General features: G+C 43.5%; 1 protein-coding gene across 1 annotated transcript in view; it reads left to right on the forward strand.

The window, feature by feature from the left end:
• The first annotated feature begins 3,180 nt into the window (after positions 1-3,180).
• The window catches only part of zfpm1 (zinc finger protein, FOG family member 1), a 107,942-nt gene continuing 86,404 nt past the window's right edge, over positions 3,181-24,718 (forward strand). Inside the window, exon 1 of the mRNA XM_080861622.1 lies at positions 3,181-3,734. Coding sequence (XP_080717748.1) covers positions 3,695-3,734 — 40 coding nt within the window. The 5' untranslated portion in view covers positions 3,181-3,694. The remainder of the gene's footprint in view (positions 3,735-24,718) is intronic.

Raw genomic sequence — 24,718 nt, forward strand, 5'->3', positions numbered from 1 at the left:
TGGCTGAAATTACCCATAACCCACACAAATCTCCAAAGTATCAGTGCTGGACAGCAATTTGACAAACTCATAGTTTAAACTGTGAAACAATTCACTGATATAAAGCTGTTGTTAACCAATTCAACACCATCAAATTAAAGAAACCTGAGAAACTCTGTGAAAAGATGGCCTGAATATATGTAAGCCTCTTTAGCATGTTTCCCACAGTACCAGAAGGACTGTGGCAGCTGTGGCAGCAAGACATAAAGTAGCGTATAGTAGTAGTATAAAAAGAAGCCTCAAGATTCAAGTGTCTGAATCTTGAGTCTAACCAAAAACCACAACAGTGACGCAAATAATGGCCTGAGCACTAAACCTGGCCCTCCAACAGCAAGATGTTAAATGTAGCCCACTTGATGAACACACAGGAAACCAGCACTGTGGTGATATGATGTCATTCTCTAAAACCAATAACAAAACTTAGCAGATGCAACAAAAACTAAGTGTATCTGAGAAAGTGACTTTTGGTTGGTTCCACAAATGAGTTTTGAAATAGTAAAAAATCAAAGAATAGTGTGTCTGTGGCTTTTGAGAGTCAGAGGTGTGAAGTCATTGCTGATAGTTCTTAGATGAATTAAAGTTTTAATCCGTAGTTTTTCATTTTAGACATGAAGATAGATGTAGCCAATGTAATGCACCTGACATATTTCTGAATTTACCTCATGCCATGTTTTGATTTTGGCAACATAATTTTCATATCTAGACAAGAAAGTGCAGTGTTGTCTGTGAAGGTTCTCAGTCATCCAGATCATCGTAGTCTAAGAAGCTTGGAAAGAAAAGCGTCTGGACTTAATTAAGTTTCTTGAAGATGTTTCACCTCTAATCTGTGAAGCTTCTTCAGTTCTAAGTGCAATTGGTGGCAAGTCCCAAGCTTGGTATTCCAGGCACAAGCATAAAGTGTACGGACACAAATATGCGCTAAGATAGCTCGAAGAAACAGTCCTATAAATGATAAAATTTTTATCACCAAACCTGAAACTATTGATGGGCAATATCATCCAGAAAGCCAATTATTTGTCAGATACATCAATTAAAAATAAACCAAAAATAAACCTACAGCACAAACACGGTGACAAGATCCAGTTCTGTGAGTCCAATTAGTGGATATAAGGCCTGACAGATGGCCAGCAGCCAGTATCCAAAACATTTTACACTATTTTTATGAAGGTGAAACTATCTATACAACTAGAGGCTATTTTTTTTTTCAGGCTGTAAATGTGTTTTAAAGCATATTCTCTTGGGCTTTTAACTTGGAAGTTTATGAGGATGGAGTCACTTTTGAATTAAGGGGACATTGAGGCATGCAGGGCAGAGGAGACATGGAGACTTGGACGCTAACAGAAGAGCCAAGTAAAGGAATCGAGGACTGATAAAGGAAAGGAGAGGGGCGAGCTGCTCCCCTGCGAGGAATCAGTGGTTATTCGAAAAGTGCCCACTAGATGGCGCCAGTGAATTTCGCTGGGAAGAAACTAATCTCGATCCTCTTCCATCTTCTTGTTGAGGGCAGCATGCATTTTTGGAGAAGCACGTGTGTAACCTAGAGGTTGCTGGCTGAAATCCCTGGATAGAATAACACTCTATAACTGAGCCACTGAATGCTCCTATCCAAAGTCAAAGGAGGCTTTCAGTTATGCACTCTTAGGGTTATTATTTTTCAAAAGTGATGAAGCTATACCGACCTAAAACAATCTTTAGACTCTTTTATTTTAAGTTATTAAAATAAGCTAAATATCTAAAAAGACAGAATATTAAAAGGAAAGAAGAGTGCACTCTGCATTTCTCTTCATTTTTCAGTCTGCTCTTATAGTGTTAATGTTATTAATATTCATTTTTCATGTGTCATGAAAGCCTCATTATGTCACAGCCTAACACTGCTGTTACACTTTGTAGGTATTCTTATAAGGTAAACATTTCAACGTGAGTCATTCATGCAGGAAACCGAAGCAGCCTGTCGTCAGTCCAAAAGGAAATCCTGGCTAATCTCATGTCTGTATCACATTTGAACAAGAAACAAAGTGCACGACAATGAAAGCAATGCCACACAGAAGACACACGCAGGTAACACAAAAGAAAACAAATTTGAATAATTTACCCACCGCTTATAAACACATTGGTTAAGAAAACGGGTGGAGTGCTTAAGAGTATCCCAGCGGTCGTAAGGTGAGAGGTGGGGTCTGCTGCAGGGCAGTGACACATTTATCTTTTGAGTAAAGTCAACATTTTATATACGTTTTCTATAATTGGACTGCCTTCATTTGTGGTCAATCAATGAGCAGTCTACAAAATCACTTAAATAAAAATCAAAGCTCATAAAATAGAAAAAAATGTATTACTTTAATCTGTTTCTACTTATTTGGGCAATTTCATTTATCATTTATTCCGTTTTATTGGAAAAAGTATTAATTTTTAATAATATGAATAAATTAATTAGTATTAATTTCTACGTTTGCTTAAAGCTTTTACATTTTTCCATAATTTTTCATATGGAAAACAGCAGATGTTTGTTTGTTTTGCTGCTATTTGTCCCCTATTTACGAAAATTAACTCTCTGCATCACACTATGTTTGAAATTTTATGCAGTCTACTAACATTACTAACATTAGACACCAAGATCTGACAGTCACCACTGTTTGGCTCCCATGATAGATTACAGATGTTGATGCAAAAACTACACCTACTAAATGAACAAGTAAACAAAAACACCATAGCCCTTATTTATAGCCGTAGGATGGATGGAGAGCACGGGACATATTTGTCATGCGTGTACATCAGCATTACACTCCACTGTGCTGCTGAAAGAAGTGAAAAGAACCACAAAACAGCAAGAAAAAAGTTAAGAAACTAAACTTTACAGACTTTTTAAAGGACACAGTGATCACGGTTAGTATCGTTTTAATTATCCATCTATAATTACAGTATAAAGCAATATTATATCATTACTTAATTAGAGTTGAGGATTTATATACACTGCTGATATTTGTATTGTGAAGTCGATCACGCGGTGGAATTATAAGGCATACTTTCTGTTTTATTGCGCTTTACAACGGGGTAGACGGGAGCCAATCGGGGACGAGTGCGGCGCTCTACGTCAGACGCAAGGGGCGTGTCAGAGGCGCGTCCGCTCCGGTGTAGTAGCGGAGTTGACTGTAGCGCTCGAGCTCCATTGAAAGTGGCTCCCTGGCTTAGACGCGGTGCGGGCAGACAAGGGGGCGGACCAGCCGGAGGAAAACTTGACAGAGAAAACAGCAGCCGCGCCGCTGACCTCCACAGCTGACACTTTTATCAGCGCGAGCTTCCACGGGACACACATTTACTGCGTGTCGCTGAGTGACGTGCCAGCGGACACAGCGGAGGCGCGCCCGGTAACGGAGTAACGTTTGCAGGAAAGCGAGAGGTGAGGCGGAGGCAGATATTTGTAGTTGAGAAGAAGAGCCTCGGTCACAGGTGGGGACTCAGCTACAGGTAGCCTCGCGGGAGCTGTCGTGGCACAAGATAGCTGTGAAAGCGCACGCGGGTCATGAGGATTTCTCCGGTCGCTGCTCGGAGCGCCGCGTCGCAGCTGTGAACGAAGAAGAAGAAGAAGAAGAAGAGGAGGCAGAAACCAGAGGAAGAGCCTGACCACTTCTCTGCCGCTCAGCCCGAGAGCAGAGGCAGCATGTCCCGGAGGAAGCAGAGCAAACCCCGGCAGATAAAGCGTAAGCATGACACAAGTTTCCCCTCTTCTTCTTCTTCTTCTTCTTCTGAGTGTTCGTGTGTCGATGCGCCGCACGCGCGTCCCTGCCCGGACCCCCCTCATCGGTGCGTAAATTAGAAAGCACAGCTGACTCTGAAGACTTTAAGTTTCAGATGCAGCTCGTTGTCTCGGGATAACCGGAGGATGTCGCCTCCCCTCCAGCCCCTCCTGTCCTCCTCAGCCTTTATTAAAGGGGCTCCTCGGCAGCTGCCTCCGCGCTGTAAGGCTGTGCAGGAATATCAAAAAGTTTTTCTTTATTACCCTGTGCGGAATGTTTTTGTGCATTGGCAGCTGAAAGTGTGGCCGGGGCTTCCTGTTTAATTCTGTTGTGGAAACGTCAGTGTTCTCGGCAAAAAGCCGATGTGAGCTGAGATAAAGCAGCGATCCGATGTGAGCGCAGATAAAGATTAAAATTGGATCTTTTTTATTTGTTTTCTGTCTGAGGCAGCGCCAAGGCCGCCGCTGCATCCCCCCTCCTGGCTTTTCACTTCTCCTTCCTAGAGATGGGGCGTGAGATAGGCCGCATGGCCGATCTCTCCCGCTGATAGCTGCTTACAATTGGATCTGTTTTTTCATCTATCCTTTTAACTCAATAATGCATCTCGGGGCCGCTTGAAAGGCCCTTTTCTTGGTCTGGCGCTTGGCTGGTCTCCGTGCTTGACGAGCTCTTCCTGTTTATAAAACGTGTGAGGGTTTATCGCTGCTAACTGATGTTCAGAGTTGATATAAGAGCATATTAATGATGTTGTGATTAACCTCTGCTCCTGCCTGTTGCACACCGAGGGGATGGTGGGGACTCTCAGTGTTAATGTGGTTCTGCTGGAGAAGAACAAATATTTGGAAGCAGCAGCTGGAAACCGTGACATAAGTTTGTTTGGCAGCGTCGTCACTGATTGTGTCACGGTGTCCTATTTAACCTAAAACCTCCCCAAAACCTGTGGATCTTTTTAAATGAATCAAACAGTTGTTCTTGTGCAGAAACCAAACATAGCAACCACAGAGAGGCCGGTTATTAGAAAGTTCAAATGCTAACCAGCCATGCATGCAAGGACTTCTTTGCCAAACTACAACATCCTTGTAAACTGATTTTACTGTCTGCAGATAGTCATTAATAGACCTGGAGACGGTCTGACGTGTCTCTCCTTAAAATCCATGTGAACGAAGCCAAAGGAAATTATTAACATGGCAACTTCATCACACTTCTTCCTCTTGTGATGTATAATCGACACAGTAATGACACATATTGATATTTTATTCCAGCTTGCAGGTACATTGGACTTACCAGAGTCAGTGCTGTCATTACAGTTTGTCCATTTGTAAACATTAGTAACGCCACATGTCGGCTGTATTTTTATTGTTATTACTATTATCATGTGTAATATTATTAGTATTAGTTTTATTAGCAGACAGATTTGCTTTGTTCTGTCCAAAGTCCTGGAAGCAAGTCTTGACACCCCACGCACACACACACACACACACACACACACGAACACACACACACTCATTTTGAAGCTGCATCTACCTTAACTTCATTCGTTGCGAGGACTTAAAAATAAATCTGATCTTTAATAAATGCTTAAAGTTTGCTGGCTTTTTGTGAAAATAAGGTTTCATTAAGTGTTTGCTCCTGTGGAATTCCTCCTCCGATTTCTACCTCTTTGAGTGCCATGTCTCTAATTTATCTTGGGTACATCAAGTTCCAGATTCAGATTTTGTTGCTGTGCTTAGACTCTGTTCAGTTGGATTCAAGCATCTAGTCCAAAATGGTGCGGCACACTTGGAGTAAAGTTTCTCTTTTTCATTTTGGATCCAGAAATGCTGTAAGTAGATATTTAAATCATCCCTTCAACAAACCGTTTGTTGATTAACCTGGACTAATGAAGGCAGATGATGATGATGATGTCTTCAGTACCTGGAGAATACAGTTGGTGGTAGCTGTTTGTGTTCTAATTCATCCACGGCATCCGTCTTGGTCATGGATTTCCATCAGGAATTTCTCTCGATGATGCCTAACCCTACCCCTCCTACATCGGTTCCCATAGAGAGGCAGTGAGCTCCCAGCAGGCACCTCCAGTAAGGCCAGCAGCGAGGCCTGGAGATGTATTCCAGACCCCAAGGCTGATAAACTCAGGCTAGACCCGGTGTGTATGAGACAGCGTGTATATGTGCGCGTCTCAGGGGTGTCATGGCCATCTTTATCAGTGCTTCTGGTCCACCGTGCTTCCCTGTGCACCAGGCGCCGGCTGTGGTTGAGGCCGGCCAGGCTCTCAGCCCCGTGACTCTCTTGTGATTTGGCAGACATTTTGATAGGAAAGAGTGAGGAGTGATAAGGACTTTGTTCAGCTGGGGTGTGTGTGTGTGTGTGTGTGTTTGGGGGGGGGGGGGGGGGGGGGGGGGGGGTTCATGAGGTAGGAGCTGCTACCACTACTGTTACTGTTGAACCACCATGTTGTTTTGAGCATGCTGCTTGCTGATAGTGATATGACAAATTCCAGCCAGGTCACAGTGGTGTTGGGTGCCGTTTCATTGTTGAAACCGACTTTGTTTCCTAAATTGATTCACGCCTTCGATAAGTCATTTAGTTACTCATCCAGCTGAAGGTAAACCACTCGTTTTTTAACGTTGCATTTGGAGCTACAAATAAGCTTGTGACCTGCTCTCAATACAGCTCTTCCTGTTATTGTAAAAGTTATTTGGTGTCCAGTTAAAGCTTTCAACAGACGGAGACGTGAGAGCTTGACGTGTTTAAGATATTTAAAAGGAAATTGCTGATTTACAGTTGGTGTATTTCCAGTCATCTGAGTGCAGCTAATGGCCGAATTCTCCTGACGTCTCCTGAAGTTTGTGTGTTATAGTTTCTCACGTTGTGGATTTAGCCATTTGCATTTTGGAAGGCTTACATTTGTGTGATGGAAAGAGGAGCGCTCGTGTGTGATGTTAGTGTAACTGCATCAATTTGGCTAATGGCTAAATGTTTAAACGCAGTGTGATGAAGAGCTGAAAGACTTCACAAGCGGTAACTTTTTTATTTATTTTATTGGTTGAAGATGTCTGGAAAAAATGCAAGATATATAGATGTTCTTGGCCCTGGCCCTCAGTTTCATAGTATGATGAACTATTGTACTGATCATGAAAGAAATGTCGTCAGTACATCGACTCTTCAGTTAACGAACATTACAGGTGAGCTGGCAGGTGAAACCTGGTCCAGCTGAGTTGGATGTTTGAGTTCTTGCATAAACCTCCAATAGGTAATGCTTTAAAAGGTTCAGGGCTGCAGAGTGTGTGTGAAAAATGCACTAAATGAATCAGTGGGGATACTTTGAATGAGCGGGGTGGTTTCGTATGTGTGCAGATTATAATCCAACTCATTAGTGGTGCAGTTACAGTAAAGCAAACCTCAGGTGGTCTAGAATCATCCATGAAGCCAAGTGACTGAGTATTCCTGCCTTTCGTACCACACTGAAGATGTTTATGTTAAGACTACTTCACTTTTCCTGTAAATATCGGCATTAATGTGTCGTAATCGATGGAGATGACATCTTTTTGTTGTCCTTTTCTTTGTTTCTTTGTATCAACATCAACTTTTGTGTTTGAAACAAAGAAAAGTAGTGTTAAACCTACATGAACCACTGCAAACATAATTTATTACAGTTAATAAAACTGGAAACACTGTTATTAGCTGTATTACCTCATGGCTGAATCTTGTGTTTCAACTATTTATTTTAGTAATAAATTTTATTTGTAGCCCCCCCCCTGCCTCCCTGTTCATGTTTGGTTGCCTCTCCACCCACCCGTACCCGTTCCATTTAGGAAATCAAGAATCCTGGAAACGCCCCCATAGCTACAGTAGCTAATACTGTGCAGACTCAGGTGTGGTTTGAAAAGCAACAATTGAACACTGGCAGCACCCACACACACACACACACGCACAAACACACACACTGGAGTGCTCCATTAGGACAGTGTAGCGTGGATGTCTCTTTTAGGTTTGGATTTTTATTTTTTTTTGCCAAACAGCAGTCCAAGTCCAGAGCTTTCTGGAGGCCCTTAGTAGAGGAGGAGAAGGGGGTGTTTGTGTAGCAGATAGATATTTGTCTGTGTCTCTTTGTGCGTCATCCTCCCCAACGGTTTGTGATCTTTCAGCCTGATATGGCTGCTCTTCTTGATGGGGCGATAGGAGGCAGGCAGGCAGCCCACTGAGGCTGGATCCCTGGGCTTATATTTTGGCGGTTGAGATGGGAGACGCGATAAAACTTGGCGGCGATCGCTGCTGCTGATATCGCAGAAAGCAAAAGAGAGGGGGGAGAGGAGGAAGGGGAGGTTGGGCAGATGGAAGGAGAGATGGAGGACGGAGGGCGCATTGTAATTACATGTGGACGTTGTGTGCCATTTTTACCAGCGCCGCCGTTGCTGTTGGTGGTTTTTTGTTTGCGATCGGCTAGGGCTGGATGTCTAGATAATTAAAAGAAGGAGAGAGAAAAGCGAAAAGGGAAGAGCGGTTGGGAAACAAGTGCTGTGATAAGGGGAGGGGGTTTGGAGAGGGAGTGGAGGTAGATAGTGGGAAGAAAGAGATAGAAAAATAGTGAAAAAGTGTGCTGCTAGATGAATGTGTTGTGGTGTGTTTTTTAATGGCAGCCCAGCCAGCCTGCTCTGCCGCTCCCCCACCCTCTACCGAGAAAGATGTTTGGGGCTGATAAGGAGGCCTGCAGATGGTAGATAGATAACAACCTGCAGATCCACTCTGCTGATTGCGTGTGTGTGTGTGCGTGTGTGTGTGTGTGTGTGTGTGTGCGTGTGTGTGTGTGTGTGTGTGTGTGTGTGTGTGTGTGTGTGTGTGTGTGTGTGTGTGTGTGTGAGAGTGAGAGAACGCCTGGTTCCTATGACATCAGCGCTAGAGCTCAGAGGTCAGCATGAATAATGCGCTGCCTCCCACAGCTGAAAGCAAACCAGGACGCCTGCAGAGGCCAGACAAGGAAATCACCGGGCTGACCTCCTCCTCCTCCTCTTAGTCTTCGTCTTCTTTCTCTCTTGTTCTCTTTCTGCTCAAAGTTGTTTTGAAACTTTGAACGCTAGTTTTAAAAAACTAAAATTGTGTAACAGGAATGCGTGGGTGCGGCTCACGTGATTTCCATACAGTCGCACATTGAGGGATTAATTCATTGTTTGTGAGTGACGAAACTAAAACACACAAGCTTGTCTAAATTCCACACACAGCCAGGAGAGTCACGCTGCGCCTTGGTGGCTTTGCCTTTTGTTTTTTTTCTCTTTCAGTGTGCTTTTTTTTTTTAACTCCTCCTTTGTTCTGCTTTTAGCTTGATGTGAACTTTAGATAAGCCGCGGGGGCCCGATCTCCGGCGCAGATAGAGATTGCCAAGCATGATTAGAGTTGTTATCAGGCCGGAGCAGGCAGGAGCAGAGGCTCGGCTGCAATAACAACAGGCCCAGGCAGGAGCAGCCGGGGTCCAGACCCTGGCAATCAGTTCCAGCCCTAATGGGATTAATGTTGTTGTATAATTAGATGATAGGTGTGAATGCATTTCTATTCTCCCTCAATCTCTTCGCACTCTCTCTCCTCCCTAACAAGCGTCCTCATCGATTAATTTAATTCAAATTAATAGCACGTATTACTCTTTCCAGATTGTGCGTGTGATAGCACAGACATGTTGGGAAATTTTATTTGATGACTATCTGTTTGTGTTTTAAACATATTCTCCTTTGTTAAAGGCGAGAAACTTTTGGGTGCGTACAGTAAGCGGCGGCAGATGAAGAAAAAGAGGAAAGGCACAGCGTCAGCAGGATGACTCGCTTGATTCTACTGATATTAAAGCAGCTACATGGTGACTGATTGGGTATCAACTGGCAAAGATTCTCATGCTGACAATCAGATAGCTCAGCGTGAGAGCCGCATGTGACTGCAGTCAGTCATGCCCACATGTGCACGGTGCCCGAGCTGAGTGTGGATAAAATACTGTGAACACTTTGAAAACATTGAAATAATCCCGTTCTTAGCTGGCAGTTGAAGCAGATTCGATCGGCTTCCGGCTCTGGAAGGTTAAAAAATGCTTTTATTTGGAGTTAGATCGTGGTTTTGGGACTTTCTCTACTTGATTTGTTCTCTTCTTCTTAGACGTTTGAAATCCAGCGATAGTGATCTGATGAAAGCAGCAGTTTTGAGTGTTTTTGGTGAAGATGCCTGATGGATTAGAGCGCTCTCTGCTCTCCTTATATGCATTTGCTCTTTTCATGAGTATGTAGGTATGCATTGTGGCTAACTGAGCAATGATGACAGTGTGTGTGTATGGTCAGATATACCAAAGGAGGAAGTTGGCGAGGTTAGAGAGGAAACACCGTTTGTGTTGAATGCGTGGATGAGTTATTACCCTTTCCTGCTATTTACCCGCGGGGACAGCCTTGTGGTGAATTATGACCCCAGCCCAGCGCGGTTGTAAACGGTTTCACCCCTGACCTCGGTGCCGACGCCTCTGCGCTCGAGGGAGGAGAGAAAGTATTACGCACAGTAGCGTAATCAGCGTACCGGCTGTTTGCTCTGGCAGTAATTACAGGTCTGATAGCTCGGTCCACAGAGCTTTGGGAGGACTTGTGGTCTCTACAACCCGGGGAGCCAAACACCTTCTCCTCAAGCAGCTGTGCCGCTTCATCACGTGACCCCATTGTATCAAAAAGATCACATGGAGGTCAGTTATTGCAGTGCAAAGCAGACGTTTGTGTGTGTGTGAGGTACCTGAGGGCCACGTGGCTCCAATCTGTGGTCAGAACGATTCTTGACACTCAAAGTACAGTGTATTTGTGCAGATTTGTGTGTGTGTGTGTGCGCGCGTGCGTGCGTGCGTGTAAAGGAGAGTCATAACCAGTGTTATGACAAGCCCCCCCCAGCAGCAGTGATAAGACAGACCATTTGCGCCTACTGTGCTGAGCACTCTGTTCCGGGGTGTTAAGGCAACCTGGGCAAACAACACCGCCTGACCTGCTTTTACAGCCACACACACATACACACACTGTTCTTCTCCTGAACAACAATAAATGAAAGTGTATTTTGAAGCTGGCAAGCTTGAATTCCCAGATCGCCGATATGAAACCAAACGGTGAACAGTGCCAGGTTCAAAGGTCACAGAAGCCCGACCAGATAAAACACTGTGTCCCCCGACAGAACATGAAGCGCTTAGCGTACACACACAGACTCATTCACAACGACCTTTGACCCTGTGTGCACCTGCTTCCAGTGCAGTCTGATATTGAGTGAAAAACGACCACACACACACACACACACACACACACACACACACACACACACACACACACACACACACACACACACACACACACACTAGTAAAATAACAATAGAAATTAAAAAATCATTTTTCTCTTTGTTTTAGTGCTTTTTTGGGGGTAAATATGCAAAACCACGAGTTCCTGTTACCACAGAAAAACACAAAAACACACCAACGTTTGTATTTGTGTATTATTTTTATTTAACTCCATTATTCATGTATAATGTGACGCTCCCTGATGCAGGCAGTTTTAAAACAAAGCTCCATATTCATGTCACGGCATTATGCATGAAGTAATCTGTAGTGTACAGCAGGGGTCGGCAACCCAAGGCACGCGAAGGGTTAACTGATGGCACGGCCATAGCTGGGCTGGCCATCGGGCATACCGGGCATTTGCTCGATGGGTCGATGATTTTTTTTTTTTTTTGTAACGGTATAAACAATGAAAGGTGGTGGATTGGCCAGATGCTGGCCGGTGTGTAAAAATAACTCAGTTGTTTGGTGGTGGCTATGGCGGAGCTTCTACAGATTCAGTAACATTAACAAGTGGTGGAGGCCAGCAGGTGGATGAGGGAAAGGGGAGGCAGGAGGAGCAGAGACCCGAGGCGGCCGCCGGTCCGAGTGTGAACTGAACTTCAGGTCAGAAGTTATGACCTGCAGTCTATCTGGGTCAGATATGAACCAAGTTTAGGTGGAGTTTATTTTCGTTGTGCTGACTTTTCACAGTCAGTTACAATAACTCGTACTGCGTACTAGCTAGCATGACGGAGTTTATACAGCTGGGTGGGTGCTATGATGTTACTGATAGTGAACTTTATTTTATTCATAAGATTATTTACTAGAGTTGCCAACTGTCCCGTAAAAAGATGGAATCGTCCCGCATTCAGAGAAAGCATTACGCGTTTCGTGTTGAGCTGAGAAGGGACGCAGTTTTTCTAGGATGGAAAAAGACACAAAGCTGGAGTTATTCTGTCGTTACGCTGCACAGCTGCCTCTTCTTCTCTCATTCTCTCTCCTCTCTCTCCTGTTGCTACTTTAATCATGAAACTGATCAATGATCAGCTGATCGTCTCTGTTGTTTGTTTATCACCCACTTTGTGTCAGAAACAGGAAACCAGCAGATGTCGCGCTAAACAACAGCAGCATGTTTAAGCTTGATCAGCTGTTGTTAGAATGTATTTAATATTAATTTCTAGTATCAGCTGATGTTTGCTGGAGCCACAGCTGTAAAGCTGCTGGTCATGATGTCGGTTTGGATATGTGGTGAGAGGGAAACATGAAGATGAAACCAGGAGATGTCCTTACTGAATCATCAGAGCTGTGATGGAGAAACAGGTTTACCTTTTAGGTGACATGAATGAGTTGAAGTTATGAACTGTTTCTGAGAGACAAATAACACCAGGATCCTTTTCTAAGTAGCTGACAGCTGGTAACTGTGCAGGGGCGGGTCTAGCAAAGTGCTGCCAGTGGGGCAGGTAGGGCATTAACAGGGAGAGGGGGGCACAAAGAAATACTTTCTTATTTTCATTTAAAATGTCTGGCTGTTATTAAATAATTATCTGAATCTTACAACCAAAGTTTTTATCTGATGTAAAATGTATAGAAATCATACTTAAATACCAAGAAGACTGAACATCACTGTAACAACAGCATTTGTTTTCATTCAAAGGCTTTATGGCTTTAATACCTGGGGGGCCGGTCTCTAGTTAAAATGCTCAGGCTGTATTTTTTGTCCCAGTCCAGCTCTGGGCACGACACGCAGTGAATTAATCTGAGAAGGTGCATCAAAAAAATAAAAGGCCACACCAGCGGTGCACATCGCAAATCAGCTCGCATAGACACATTAGTTGTGCTGCTTCTTAATGACGGTATCTTAACTAACAACCCCAACTACCAGATTCAACTTGTAATTGGTTAAAAATAACTTAGCCTACTGGTGAGAGGGACGTTGTTAGCTTTCCACATTCTGACACCTCAAAAGCTTCAGCAGCTTTCCGCTCAGCGCAGCATCAGCACCACGGAGATACACGGATACATCCGTAGACTCGAGACACAAGGCGTTTTTGGGACTTTCAGGTGTTTGGACCAATGTTTTATTTTCTGATCAAACCAGAAATCTTTAATGAGCAGCTGGATTTGTCTCCCATTAACTGGCTGAGTTAATACCAGTTAATGCAACATCAAAGCAGCTGGAATCCACAGCTGTGCGTGTTCATGGAGCTACCTTTTCACCTGCTGGACATCACTACCTGACAAGTTTAACTGTCTTCAGAACGTTGCAGAGGCCTTATTGACAGGATTTGGCTCTACATATCTGTGTGAGCAGACTTTCTCTCACATGAGTGTCCTCAAGTAGCCGTCTGAATGCTGGACACTCGGAGACCTGTGTCTCTGAGTGGGAGACCAGAGATCACATTAACATGTTTGTCTCTGTATTAACAAACATGCCATATTGGCCCAGTTTATTTTTCTTATCATTGTTGTGAGGAGGCCAGTTCATTTGCTGTTATGAGTTCTTGTTATGGATAAAAGGTGTTTTTTTTTGTTTCAAAATAGCTGATAACTATTCGCTGACAGCTGCCAACATCTGCAAACAAATATAGCTCTGTAAAGTGGTTCTATATATTGTGTAGCGTTATTAAATTTATTGCTAATGCAATCATATGTCACACTGACTTCTGAGGAAATTTTAAATGGCACTCGCCATCAGAAAGGTTGCCGACCCCTGATGTATTGGGTAAAATATTAAAGATGTAAGAAACATATTGAGCATCTTCTGTGATTTTTTTTTTTTGTAGTAAAACAATGATCAAATTTGTAATGATAAATTATGATGGGGCAAACTACCGTTGCAGAAAAAGCAGTTTCCTCACATACAGAGCCAGAATAAACTATTGCTCACATTTTGTTTTCAAGCTAATCAGACAGGAAATTTTTTTATCATTGTGTTGGTAAGTGATACAATCGGTGCCCACTTCTCTGGTATTTTCTCTCTTCTCTGTCACTTCAGTCTGCAATGAATACACTGAGTCCATAAACTGTTTTATGAGCAGCTTACATTTAATTACTTGAGAAATGTTATAATCAAATTCAAGATAAACTTTATTGGCATAACACACAGGAATGAACCTGACTCCCATTCTCAGCTCTCCAAAAGTCTGCGGTCATTCCGTAGGAGCTAATAGGTATGTGCGGGATGGCGATCTATATGCAAGTCTGATTAGCATTTATCCAGTGTTGCAGGTTGCACAGCTGTTCACACGGCACATACTCGGTAATGTGCAGACTTGCATCCTTAGAGAGAATGCACGTAAACGTGCTCCTTCTATTCATACTTTGTGGGTAAGCAGTAGAGGGCTAGGCCTCCTATCTTGCACACGAGACATTTTGACATGTCTCAGTAAAGCACAGGTGTAAAGAATGAAATAGATGATAGCTGAATATAGCTGCCTCAGTTTCTCACTCCTGATGCACCTCCTGCTACTTCAGGGTCACTCTGTTATTGCTTATTGGGATACCTGACTGTAAGCTGTGTGTGCACGCCTGTATGTGCGTACCCGTGCTTTCGTAAATGAATTAGCGGCACATGGGCCGGTTGTCTCTGGAAAGGCAGCTGAATGATGAGGACCTGGTCCTGCTGCCAGTATGCAAACCAGGAGTGCAGCTAGCTAGTTATAAAGAGTTGTTATCCATGGATTAAAGCAAAAACGAAAATTTGTAATTACAGTTTTTTAATCAATTTAAATGTATCCATCTGCATTTTAGAGCATTAATAGAATTCCTTTATTTAATGCTACATGGTGAGAGTCACATTACCATGACAAAAAAATAATTTCCTGTTGACCTTTTTTATTATCAACTAATCTGCAGCATTTTTCTGGGTAGCCAGATTAATCATTTGTCTAATGAAACATATAAAATTGAGGAAATTTGGCCCTGCAAACACATCAAATCCTTAAACTTTAGCACTTTGAACCAGTGACTCTTTCTTCTTTTTGAAATTAAATTAGAGAAACTCTAAAGTTTTGTGATTGAGAGACTTCAGCAAAATGTTTGCGGTAGTGGACTGTGGGGGTTGTCAAACTATCGATGCTCTAATAATGATAGTAATAATAATGATAATATAATCTGCTAATCTGGAGCGGGGAATCAGATGGGCTTCAGGCCTGATACTGAGGAGGGGGAGTGTGAGCAGGGGATGAGAGAGCAGCTGCAGGCAGATCAGACCAAGGTGATTGACTTTTCTACTTTTAAAATAATTTATAAAAATGAGTTTCTTATTTTGTTGCAGCCAGCTGTGAGGTCAGTTTAATAATGCAGGCAGTGACCGGCTCAGCCTGCTTCATAGTGAGTGCAGTTTTTTATATCTTCTTCGGTACATATTTATTCTTTTATGTACTTGCGCACTGGATTGCATTATGTGATTTCATGTAAAAAAGTGCTTGGGTGATTAAGGGACTGATGCTGGTTATAACATTAAAGAATAAAGGGGAAGGTAGAGTTTGGGAAATGAGGAAGAAACACAAGAACGGCCACCTAATGTCCAGTAATGAGGAGGGGAAGAGGAAGAAGATGGACACAATGAGGGAATGAGGAAGAAACGGGAAGGACGGGAGGCGAGGAGGTGATAAGGGCGCCTCGGCATCCGAGACAATGCGAATAGAAAGAGGAGATGCTGGAGGATCCTCGTGGGAGCCTCTTTAACAGAGGAGGTCTAGACCGGCGGCTCCTCTCGCTGTCTGCCTACAGACACACAAACTATCTGCTTACATAAAAACAGCATCATCACCTTGGATCATATGCATTTACCTTCGTACGGCTGATTTCGGGCTTTCGAAACGTGCTCTGTGCCATTTTTACTCCTCTGCTGTGGAAATGAGAGTCTTTTGGAAATGTGGACCATCGCAAACTATTCCAGATGTTGTTGCAGTTCCCTCTGGCTGCCAACAGAGGATGATAAAAGTCACAAAGAAAATGTTTTTCCATTTAAAATCCTTTTTCCCTCAAAAAATATATTGTGGTTGATCTGCAGAAGTCTATTTGACCAGAAAGAGAAAAGAACTGAGAGCTTGAACCTGCAGCAACATCTCTGCTATTTCAGGGCCAATCATGATCCAACTGCTGCCGATATAAACCAGTAACGTGGAGCCCGAATTGCACAAAATTGTTTTCCAGATATGGGTGGAGGCGGTGTATTGAACTAAAAATATGCGCACTGTTATAAATTTTTCTAGAATCTATACATGTTTTAAGCAGGGACAGCATGTTTAGATGTACTTTCATTTACTCACACACACACACACACTCACTGTGTACATTATGAGTCATGTGAGCCAGTAGTGTTGCAGTGATCCGGGCCTCTGAATTGCTTTGTGCTTGTGTAAACCATGGTGCTCTGGCTCCCTGGCTGATAAGTGAGCTGCCAATCAACTGCCTGCATGTGTGTGTTTGTGTGCATGTGCGCGCGTGCCTGGCCTTTACAGTTTGGTCAGACTGTACAGCATGTATATTGGAGCTGTTGGGTTGGGAAGATTGAGATTACTGTCTTAATTAATTCCTGAAATGTGCCGGTGCAGACTGTAACATTCAGACAGCCTGTGAGATCCACTGGAAAGGGTGAGAGCCTATCCCATGATTACTAAGAGCTTAGGAGAATGAATGATTCATGCCTGTCCTTTTTTTATTTTATAATACTACTCGTTTTCAAGTCAAACCACTGCTTCTTACTGAAGAGGACACTGACCTACTAGTGCGACTAATGACCGTTTTGGATACACGATTATAACTTAGTAACTTAAACTAAAGAAGTATTTGTTTCTGTTTAAAAAATACTTTCCTTGTCAGTAGGCAACGAGCCTGGAATCACTTGTAGTCACCACCTATTTATGTTTTTTTTTAGTTAGTTTGAAACTGAGAGTAGTTTCATATTGATGTATAGATATAATAGATTCAGAACCACTCATAGATACTTAAACACTTGAGTAAAGGAGCAGTCTTACTCTGACATTTTGCACAGAAAGGTCAGTGTACCAGTCATGTGGAGTACTCTGAATGTTATAATAGTTGTGTAAAGTCTGCAGTGTGGACACTCGAAAACGCAGACTTTCAAAAACGATGTCGCATGTTGGTCATATGATGCAGTCATGTGACCACTTAAACCAAGATGGTGGACGGCATCGGACAGCAGTTGATTTGTTTGCTCACAATTTTGTTAGCCCTATCTCCCGGTCGATGTTCTCGCTTGCTTTGGAAACCTTGTACTCGTTGGTGACTCGTTGTCTTGCCATTTCACCGCCACGTTTCAAAGACCCGGAATATAAATAAACGCAGAGGGAAATGACGCAGGTCGAGTCGTCTTGCGTTTCACGCATGCGCGGAACTGCAACGTCAGCGTTTTCGTCCGTCTTAGTGTGGACGAGCAAATTTGAAAATGACTGAAAACGCTAGTGTGGATGCAGATCGTTTTCAGACGAAGACGCCGTTTTCAAATCTATCCGGGCTAGTGTGGACGTAGATTCTTCCAGGGCTGCTGTTTAGCCTCTCTCTCACCGTCTCGCTAAACCGCCTTCTGAGCTATGAACCAGGGATTGCTGTTGTTGGAATTCACTCTAAAACTTGACGCTGATGTAGGATATCACATCATCTGTATAGTCATCTTAACGGAAATCATCCGTGCGGTTTAGACACACCTGCCGATTCTTTTAGTGTCTGTGAGTATGAGGGTAACTTCAGTTTCCTGTCCAGCTGACAGGGATGGTACCCAGTGTGGTCTTCTGCTGCTGCAGCCCATCTGCTTTAAGGTTCAACATGCTGTGCATTCAAAGACGCTCTTCTGCGTACCATGGTTGTAACAAATGTTTGTTTTTTTTGAGTTACTGTTGCCATCTCAAGGCAACAATGTATTTTCACCCAGAGAACTGCTGCTTTTGTTTCTGAAATAGTCAGACAAGCCGGTCTTGCACCAACAACCACGCTGTGTTCAAAATTGCTTAAATCACCTTTGTTCCTCATTCTGAAGCTCATTGAATGTAACTTTGACTTTGGAGGACAAAACCAATTTCAGGGTCAGCTTGAACACCTCTAAGATGAGCTCTAATAAAAATATTGTGTTGGCTGCAGTGAAGGAAATCTAGTTTTTGAGACTTTGTACAGAAAATTGTGCAGTATGGCTCAAAATGTGACCCTTAGCTTGATACAGAATCTCGTCCAACGTCATAAGAAAAACAACCCTGCTGGAAACATTAATTTGAAGGCTCAGATGTTAAAAGTTATAAAGAGTCGATATTGGCCGCAACAGTGATGAGCAAATGGCATCAGCACGCAGCAGCTTTTCCATTCTGTCTTTATACGTTATGGTGAAGACTGTTGGGAAAAAGACATTTGTGCAAAATCCTGACACATTGTTTCATCTTCCCATGATAAAGACGCAGATAAAGATTGAGTGAGCTATAAAAACTAACTTCATGTAATCTTCCAGATTAATGAATCCCCACTGTAACATCATTTATTGTGGGCGTGTGATCTAATATAACTTAACAGCTCACAGAGGCAGGAAGTCAGACCGTAAACAGTCCTCCTGAGTGTAGACGCAACAACGGAGCGCAACACAATGTCACTGGCATATCTGCGTAAATAACAAAGCCTGAATGCTTTTTTTCTTCTTAAGTTTATTATGGCTTTTCGGGACCTTCCCATCACTCTGACGCTCTCACTCTTCGGTCCAGCTCCAGCTCGTCCATCAGTTCTCTCATTTTTCTCCTTTTTAAATTCCTCTCTACCAACCACTATTTCTCTCAACTTCACTCCCTGTATCTCCAGCCTTCCACCTTCACTTCTCTATTGCCCCTTCTTTCATTCTCTCTCTCTCTGTGTCTCCAGCCAGACCCCTAGCCTTGGCGAACCAGGTCTTGGCGGTATGATAATGTGGAAAGTTGAACTGGCCCCATTACAGCGAGGCTGATGGTAGGCCCGATAAGCCTGTTGATAATGGGTGCAGATAGCGCTGACACAGCGGTCCAATAGCCTAGCCCTGCCCCCCCCCCTTCCCCGCCTTCCTCACCCCCTAAACCCTCCACCCCCACCCCCCATTATCATTCCTGCCCACCGATGGGCTCCCAGAACGCTATCTCCTCTCCATTTCCACTCCTGCGACAGATAAGAATGGAAATACTGACTTCATAGCTGACTGATTAAAGTGTCTGCCTTTCTTGATAATACACAGATAAATTATGTTTTTTTTCTTCTTCTTCTCCTCCTCTCCCTCTCTCTCTATCTAGAAAAGGGTGGGGCACAGCAGAAAGAAGAAAAACCCGCTTCTTCTTTCATTTCTCTTTTTCTTTTGTGAAGATTTTTTTTTTAGTGAGTGAGGGAGACGTAGTGCAGAGAGGAGTGGTCATATGACTGAAGCGACTGTATAAAATTTGCAGATCGTGTGGACAGTAAAGGCTTGGGCACAGAGATCAGTGCAGAGCGGCCATCTGTACCAGGCCGACTATAAAGAGAACTTGTATTACTGGCTTTTCGAGTCATTATAAAGCCAACAAGAGTGGCTGGAGGAGGCGGGTGGTGGCGGTGGGGGACATAGAGATGGAGAGAGATTAGGGGCAGACAGGCCTATTTGCAGCCCAGTGAACTCCCACTGCAGCTACAGCCGTTTCCAGGTTGAGTTTTTATCGCTGATCGCTCCAGTTTGATACCAGGAAAGATCCCTGATGGATATGCTCCCTGCATCCAAATCCTCTAACCCATTTGCTTTTTATCCCACCCCCCACCCCCCGAACACGCACACACAACCTCTATCTCCCTCCCCTCTCTTATCTTCAGCTCTCCAGCTCTCTGTCTGTCCAACTGAACTTCTGTCCCTCCTCCTCCTCACCTCTTCCTCCCTTCTTTCCATGAGGAGAAATCCCCCATCTGCACCATCCTCATTCCTCCTCACCTCTGATGGTCCTACAGCATACTCGCCTCCTGGAGGAGGAGCTTTGAAATCTCACGCTGTATGAATCGACTGGCCTCCATGTGAAGTTGCAATAAATCCAAACATATCTGGGCCAGAGTTGAAGAGTCCCAGAAGTATCTGTATGCAGCCACGAGAGCTTTAATGCAAAGTCATCAGGATGCACTAAACCACTGTTTCAAAATAAATGCATTTAAAAGAATAATATTTTTGCATATGTTGTGAACCCGAGTTAGGACATCAGCAGCTACAGTCTTTTGTTACGCCTGGGGCAAGCATGCATAGTTGGTGTCTGAGTGGATTATTAATTGAACTGGTTATTAGATATGTGCTTTACACTATATCTAAGTGCTTTCTATCTTACATTCACGGTTGGATGAACACAGCAACTCTGAGTTTAGGATCTCTTCCCCGAGCAGCCAGGAATCAAACCACCAACTTTCTGATTAGCAGATGACATACTCCGCCTCCACCACATGACCAGTCGATGCTTTTTCCATCTAACCTCCACTAATCCACCAAACTGCACCTGTTTAGCATGTTTGTGCTGTCAGTAGCTTTATAATAAAATGATCCGAAAGAATATGACCTGCTGTGGGGTACAGTGGGCTTCAGTTTGTTCATTAAATTGTGTATATTATTATTATTATTATTATTATTATTATTATTATTGGTCTGTTACTTATCACTAATTAACAGATATCGGGTGCACCCGTAGTTTATGGATACAGTTTTCTAACCAAATATTAGCTGTTACTGTAACATTCGTCCAAATATGTTCACTTTTAGCACCTAACAACAACATGGCCATAGGCAAAACGCGTGCTCATACCACGGGGTTATATCAATGGTAACTCTGTCTATCTTTACATAGACAGCGTTGAAAAATATGACAGTATGTTGATGTAATGAAAGCAAAAATGCCCTGTAACAAATGTCAGTTGTAGTTTCCATTTGCATTACCTGGGTGGGTACAGACAACATCTGTATATACACCAACCACACTACGTCATCAGTGTATAACTACACCCCATATTTGTAATGATCCATATAAAATGGAATAATCTGCCCACAGACCGAATTGATTGATTGATTTGATCTTTTTATATGCTACCCAAAAGTTACAGCAGGTCTACTCGTGTTAATGAGGGTAATTTAATAGCCGTGCATCCCTGATGAAACACAGACTCAAAGTTTAATCCATTAAAACCACGGCAGGTACAGCTTTCACTTCCGTTTAAAGCAACCTCGCATCGCTTCATCATTAGACAGCAGCATTTTTTTTTGTTCACTGTGAGTGCATGAGAGGTCTGGTCAGCTTGTCGCACAGTCATAGCTCAGTCATCTCTCCAGCGAGCCAGTCAGATGTTGTGTTCTCCAGCAGGAAGCAGCGGGATGGAACAACATGCTGCTTGCCCGGGCCACACTCGCTGACCTTGATAGATTAGACCCAGAGAGGCTTTTCTGTCTGACACACAGCAGTGATAAGTCTGTGTGCGAAATAGTTTTTCCTCTTCTCAGAAATATGGCTGCAGTGTAGGCTAGGACAAGATTATGTGCATGTGATTGTGTGTGTGCGTGCTCACGCGTGTGTGTGTCAGTCTGCCTCTACCAACCAATCTTCCTGTCTGTGTCTGCTAATAAGCAACTCCCCTCCCACCTCACGAGATCACTTATCTAAATATATTTTCTTTCCCAGCCCACAGTCTGCTTTGCTTATATGTGACCAGTTCTATCTGTTCCAACGGCACGCACGCCGCCTTGTACACATTAACCATGAGGAGGATGCAGAAAATCGCCATAAAGGTTAATTTGATACCAAAACCTGACTTTACTTTTTAAGGCCAGGGCTTCTTTTTTCTCTTTTTTCTTCGGCAAGTCCACAAAGAACAGGCCTGAGAAAGAAAGAATGAAAGAAAATAGAGGGAAAAAATGAAACTGATAAAAAGCCCAGATAAGAGAATGACTGTGTTGTGTAGGAGTTGATATCAATGTTATCTATCTGTCTTTTTTCACTCTGTGAGCCCTTCTGTTGTTTTTTTAGCCCTTATCTTGCTCCACCAAAATGCCAGGAACAAAAAGAGGAGAAAGAAAGAAATTACCGTGCGGATTATTCATGGGGGTTGGCTGATAAAATGTTGATGCCGAAATTAAGACCAAATACATGGAGGCTCTTTTTTGTGCGTGTTTATCTTAATGTTATTTGTGTGTTGTTGTTATTTTAAAAATATGTGTATAAAGGTTTTTGCATTGTGCGCAAGCTGTGCGTTGATAATTTCTTGCTGTTGCTATTAGCAGATTAGACCTCATTTAACTCCTTAATGCCCTCCCTGACACCAATTCATTACACACACACACATTCTGGTGGGCCCAGATAAGCTCAGTTCTCAATCTGTCGCTAATAAGGAGGCAGAAACCAGCGGCGGACAGGTTTGAGTTTCCACAATGGCAACAGCGGCAGGAATCGGCCGCTTTGCGGCACCTAGCTGTCCGCTGGCGTCCCGACAGAAGACGTGAAAGACGTGCAAGGCCAGCAGCTTGACCCCACTTTACATCTCAATCCCTAATTGCTCCTGTGCTTCACACAATAGCTCTGAATTCCCATCTCACACACTGAGTGTGTGTGTGTGCTCATCCATCACTTGTCTTCTCATGGACTAATTTAGCTTATTAATGCTTGCCACTAACTTTACATAGAAATAGTCCTGGGCCATAAAATGACTCTGATGCAATGACTCTATGGAAGAGCTCGCTTCTTTGCTCATTAAGGGCCTATCAGATCATCTGACAGTGAAGAATGCTACATGTGACATGCAAACAGCCAATCATTTAACTGGCTGATTGTTTTTTTGCGCCATCAAAATGTGACAACAAAAGAAACAACCCCATGTGCTCCATCTTGAAGGACAAAGGATGAGTTGCCACTGTGATGCTCAGCAGACTGTTTCTTTGGGGTGGTGGGGCTGTGTGTACCAAGAAGTTCCTGTTATATTTTACTACAAAAGTATTTTTGATTTGCCGAGCGGTTTGGCTCTTTGGCCATACCCAACCGAGGGAATTTCATGTTGTACTGCAATACTGGAAATCTGGAACAGCTTTGTGTGGGTCCTTGTGTTTGTTGTAGTGATGTTCCCTCTAAGTGAGTGTCTGCCCATAGGAGGGCGTGGCATTATGGACCGAAATATCACGAGTCAGTATGTCTAAATGACCAAAAACAGTATTTCTGAGGACTTTCTACAGTAGCAACAGGCTGAAGTTACAGAGGTAGCCTATAACGTTCTGATCTGCAGTCAGTCCTGGTCCGTAATTGTGTATGTAAAGCTGGTTGTTCACTAATAGGAAGCCTGGCAGCTTGATCCCCAGCTCCTCCAGCCTGAGTGTTGAAGGGAGTATGCTTGGACAAGCTTCTGAAGCCCCAGAATTACCCCCAGTGTATTACCGATGTGATAGAAAAGGCACTGTGTGAATGTGTGTGTGTGTGTGTGTGTGTAAAGCGCTCTGAATGGTCGATAAGACTAGAAATGTTCCAAATAAATGCAGTCTATTTACTCTTGGCAAGGCGGTAAATATTCCTCAAATGATGGACTAAACAGTTATGTATCGCTGCGCTGGGAGCCCGCCCGCTGAGGCTTTAACTCCTAAAAGTTAATGCTCATCTGCATGAGTGGTACTTGTAGTAATTTAATACAATAATGGATCACCCTTTTTTATCATGATGGAGTACACCTGTAGAAATAGGCTGGAAAAATCCATAACTGGAATGAGAAAATACTGTGGGAAGAATAATGAAATAAAAGAGCGATAAACCGTTAATTCAATGTCTTTGAGAAGATATTTTATGAGGTTATATTTCTTAGTTTCTGAGGTTAGATTTTATTAGGTTATTCCAGCTGAGATTAAGATCTTTTTAAGAACTGTGGCTTTTATTAGGTGGTAAACTGTGAGTCTGGGCTAAGAGAAAAGAGAGTGCTGGAGAGGCAGGAAAAGGGAGAAAGTGGTCCTTGTGTTTCACACTTGACCCTGTTTTTAACCGGAGGTCACCTGGCGAGCTACCCTCTGCCCCCCCACCACCACCACCACTCCTCCCTGCAAGCTCAGGTTACCCCTGTAAGTGTGTGTCTAACCACTCTCTCATGCATGCATACGCTTTAGAAAGGGCTTAAAAATCTACATTTCATTCATTCGCATCAATATTTAAAGCGGCCACTCTTAGTCTGTATTATCAGCTCACAGAACATTAGCGAGTTTCCAGATTTGCAAACTCGTATTTTCACTGCAGGATAAGGACATATGGGACATCGGCTGTAATTTCCTCCACCCCATCGCGGTTTCGTTGCCCTTACCTCTTTGTGCCTCTTTGCCCCCTACCCTCCACCTCCACCCCTCCTATCACCGGCGAGTCTTCTTGTCTGTGTATTAGTATTAGCTGCAGCAGCAGTGTCCCCTGAAGTAAAACAATCTGCTGTAATCTATCAGTGCGTTATCGGCCCTATCTGAGAGCTGAGAAAGCCGGGGCCGGGGCTGTGGCGCCGCTCTCCGGAGCTGATAAAGTTTCAGAGTTCAGCGATGATGAATGTTAAGAAACTACACCCTCGTTACCAACGATGTGGACTTGGCAAAGCTCAGCGATAGGGAGGGGCAGCAGGAGGTTGAAAGTGGAGAAAAAGGGAAAAAGAGGAGGGTGGCGGCAGTTGGAGAGG

This window comes from Rhamphochromis sp. 'chilingali', assembly GCF_963969265.1.
Source record: "Rhamphochromis sp. 'chilingali' genome assembly, chromosome: 2".
NCBI lineage: Eukaryota > Metazoa > Chordata > Actinopteri > Cichliformes > Cichlidae > Rhamphochromis > Rhamphochromis sp. 'chilingali'.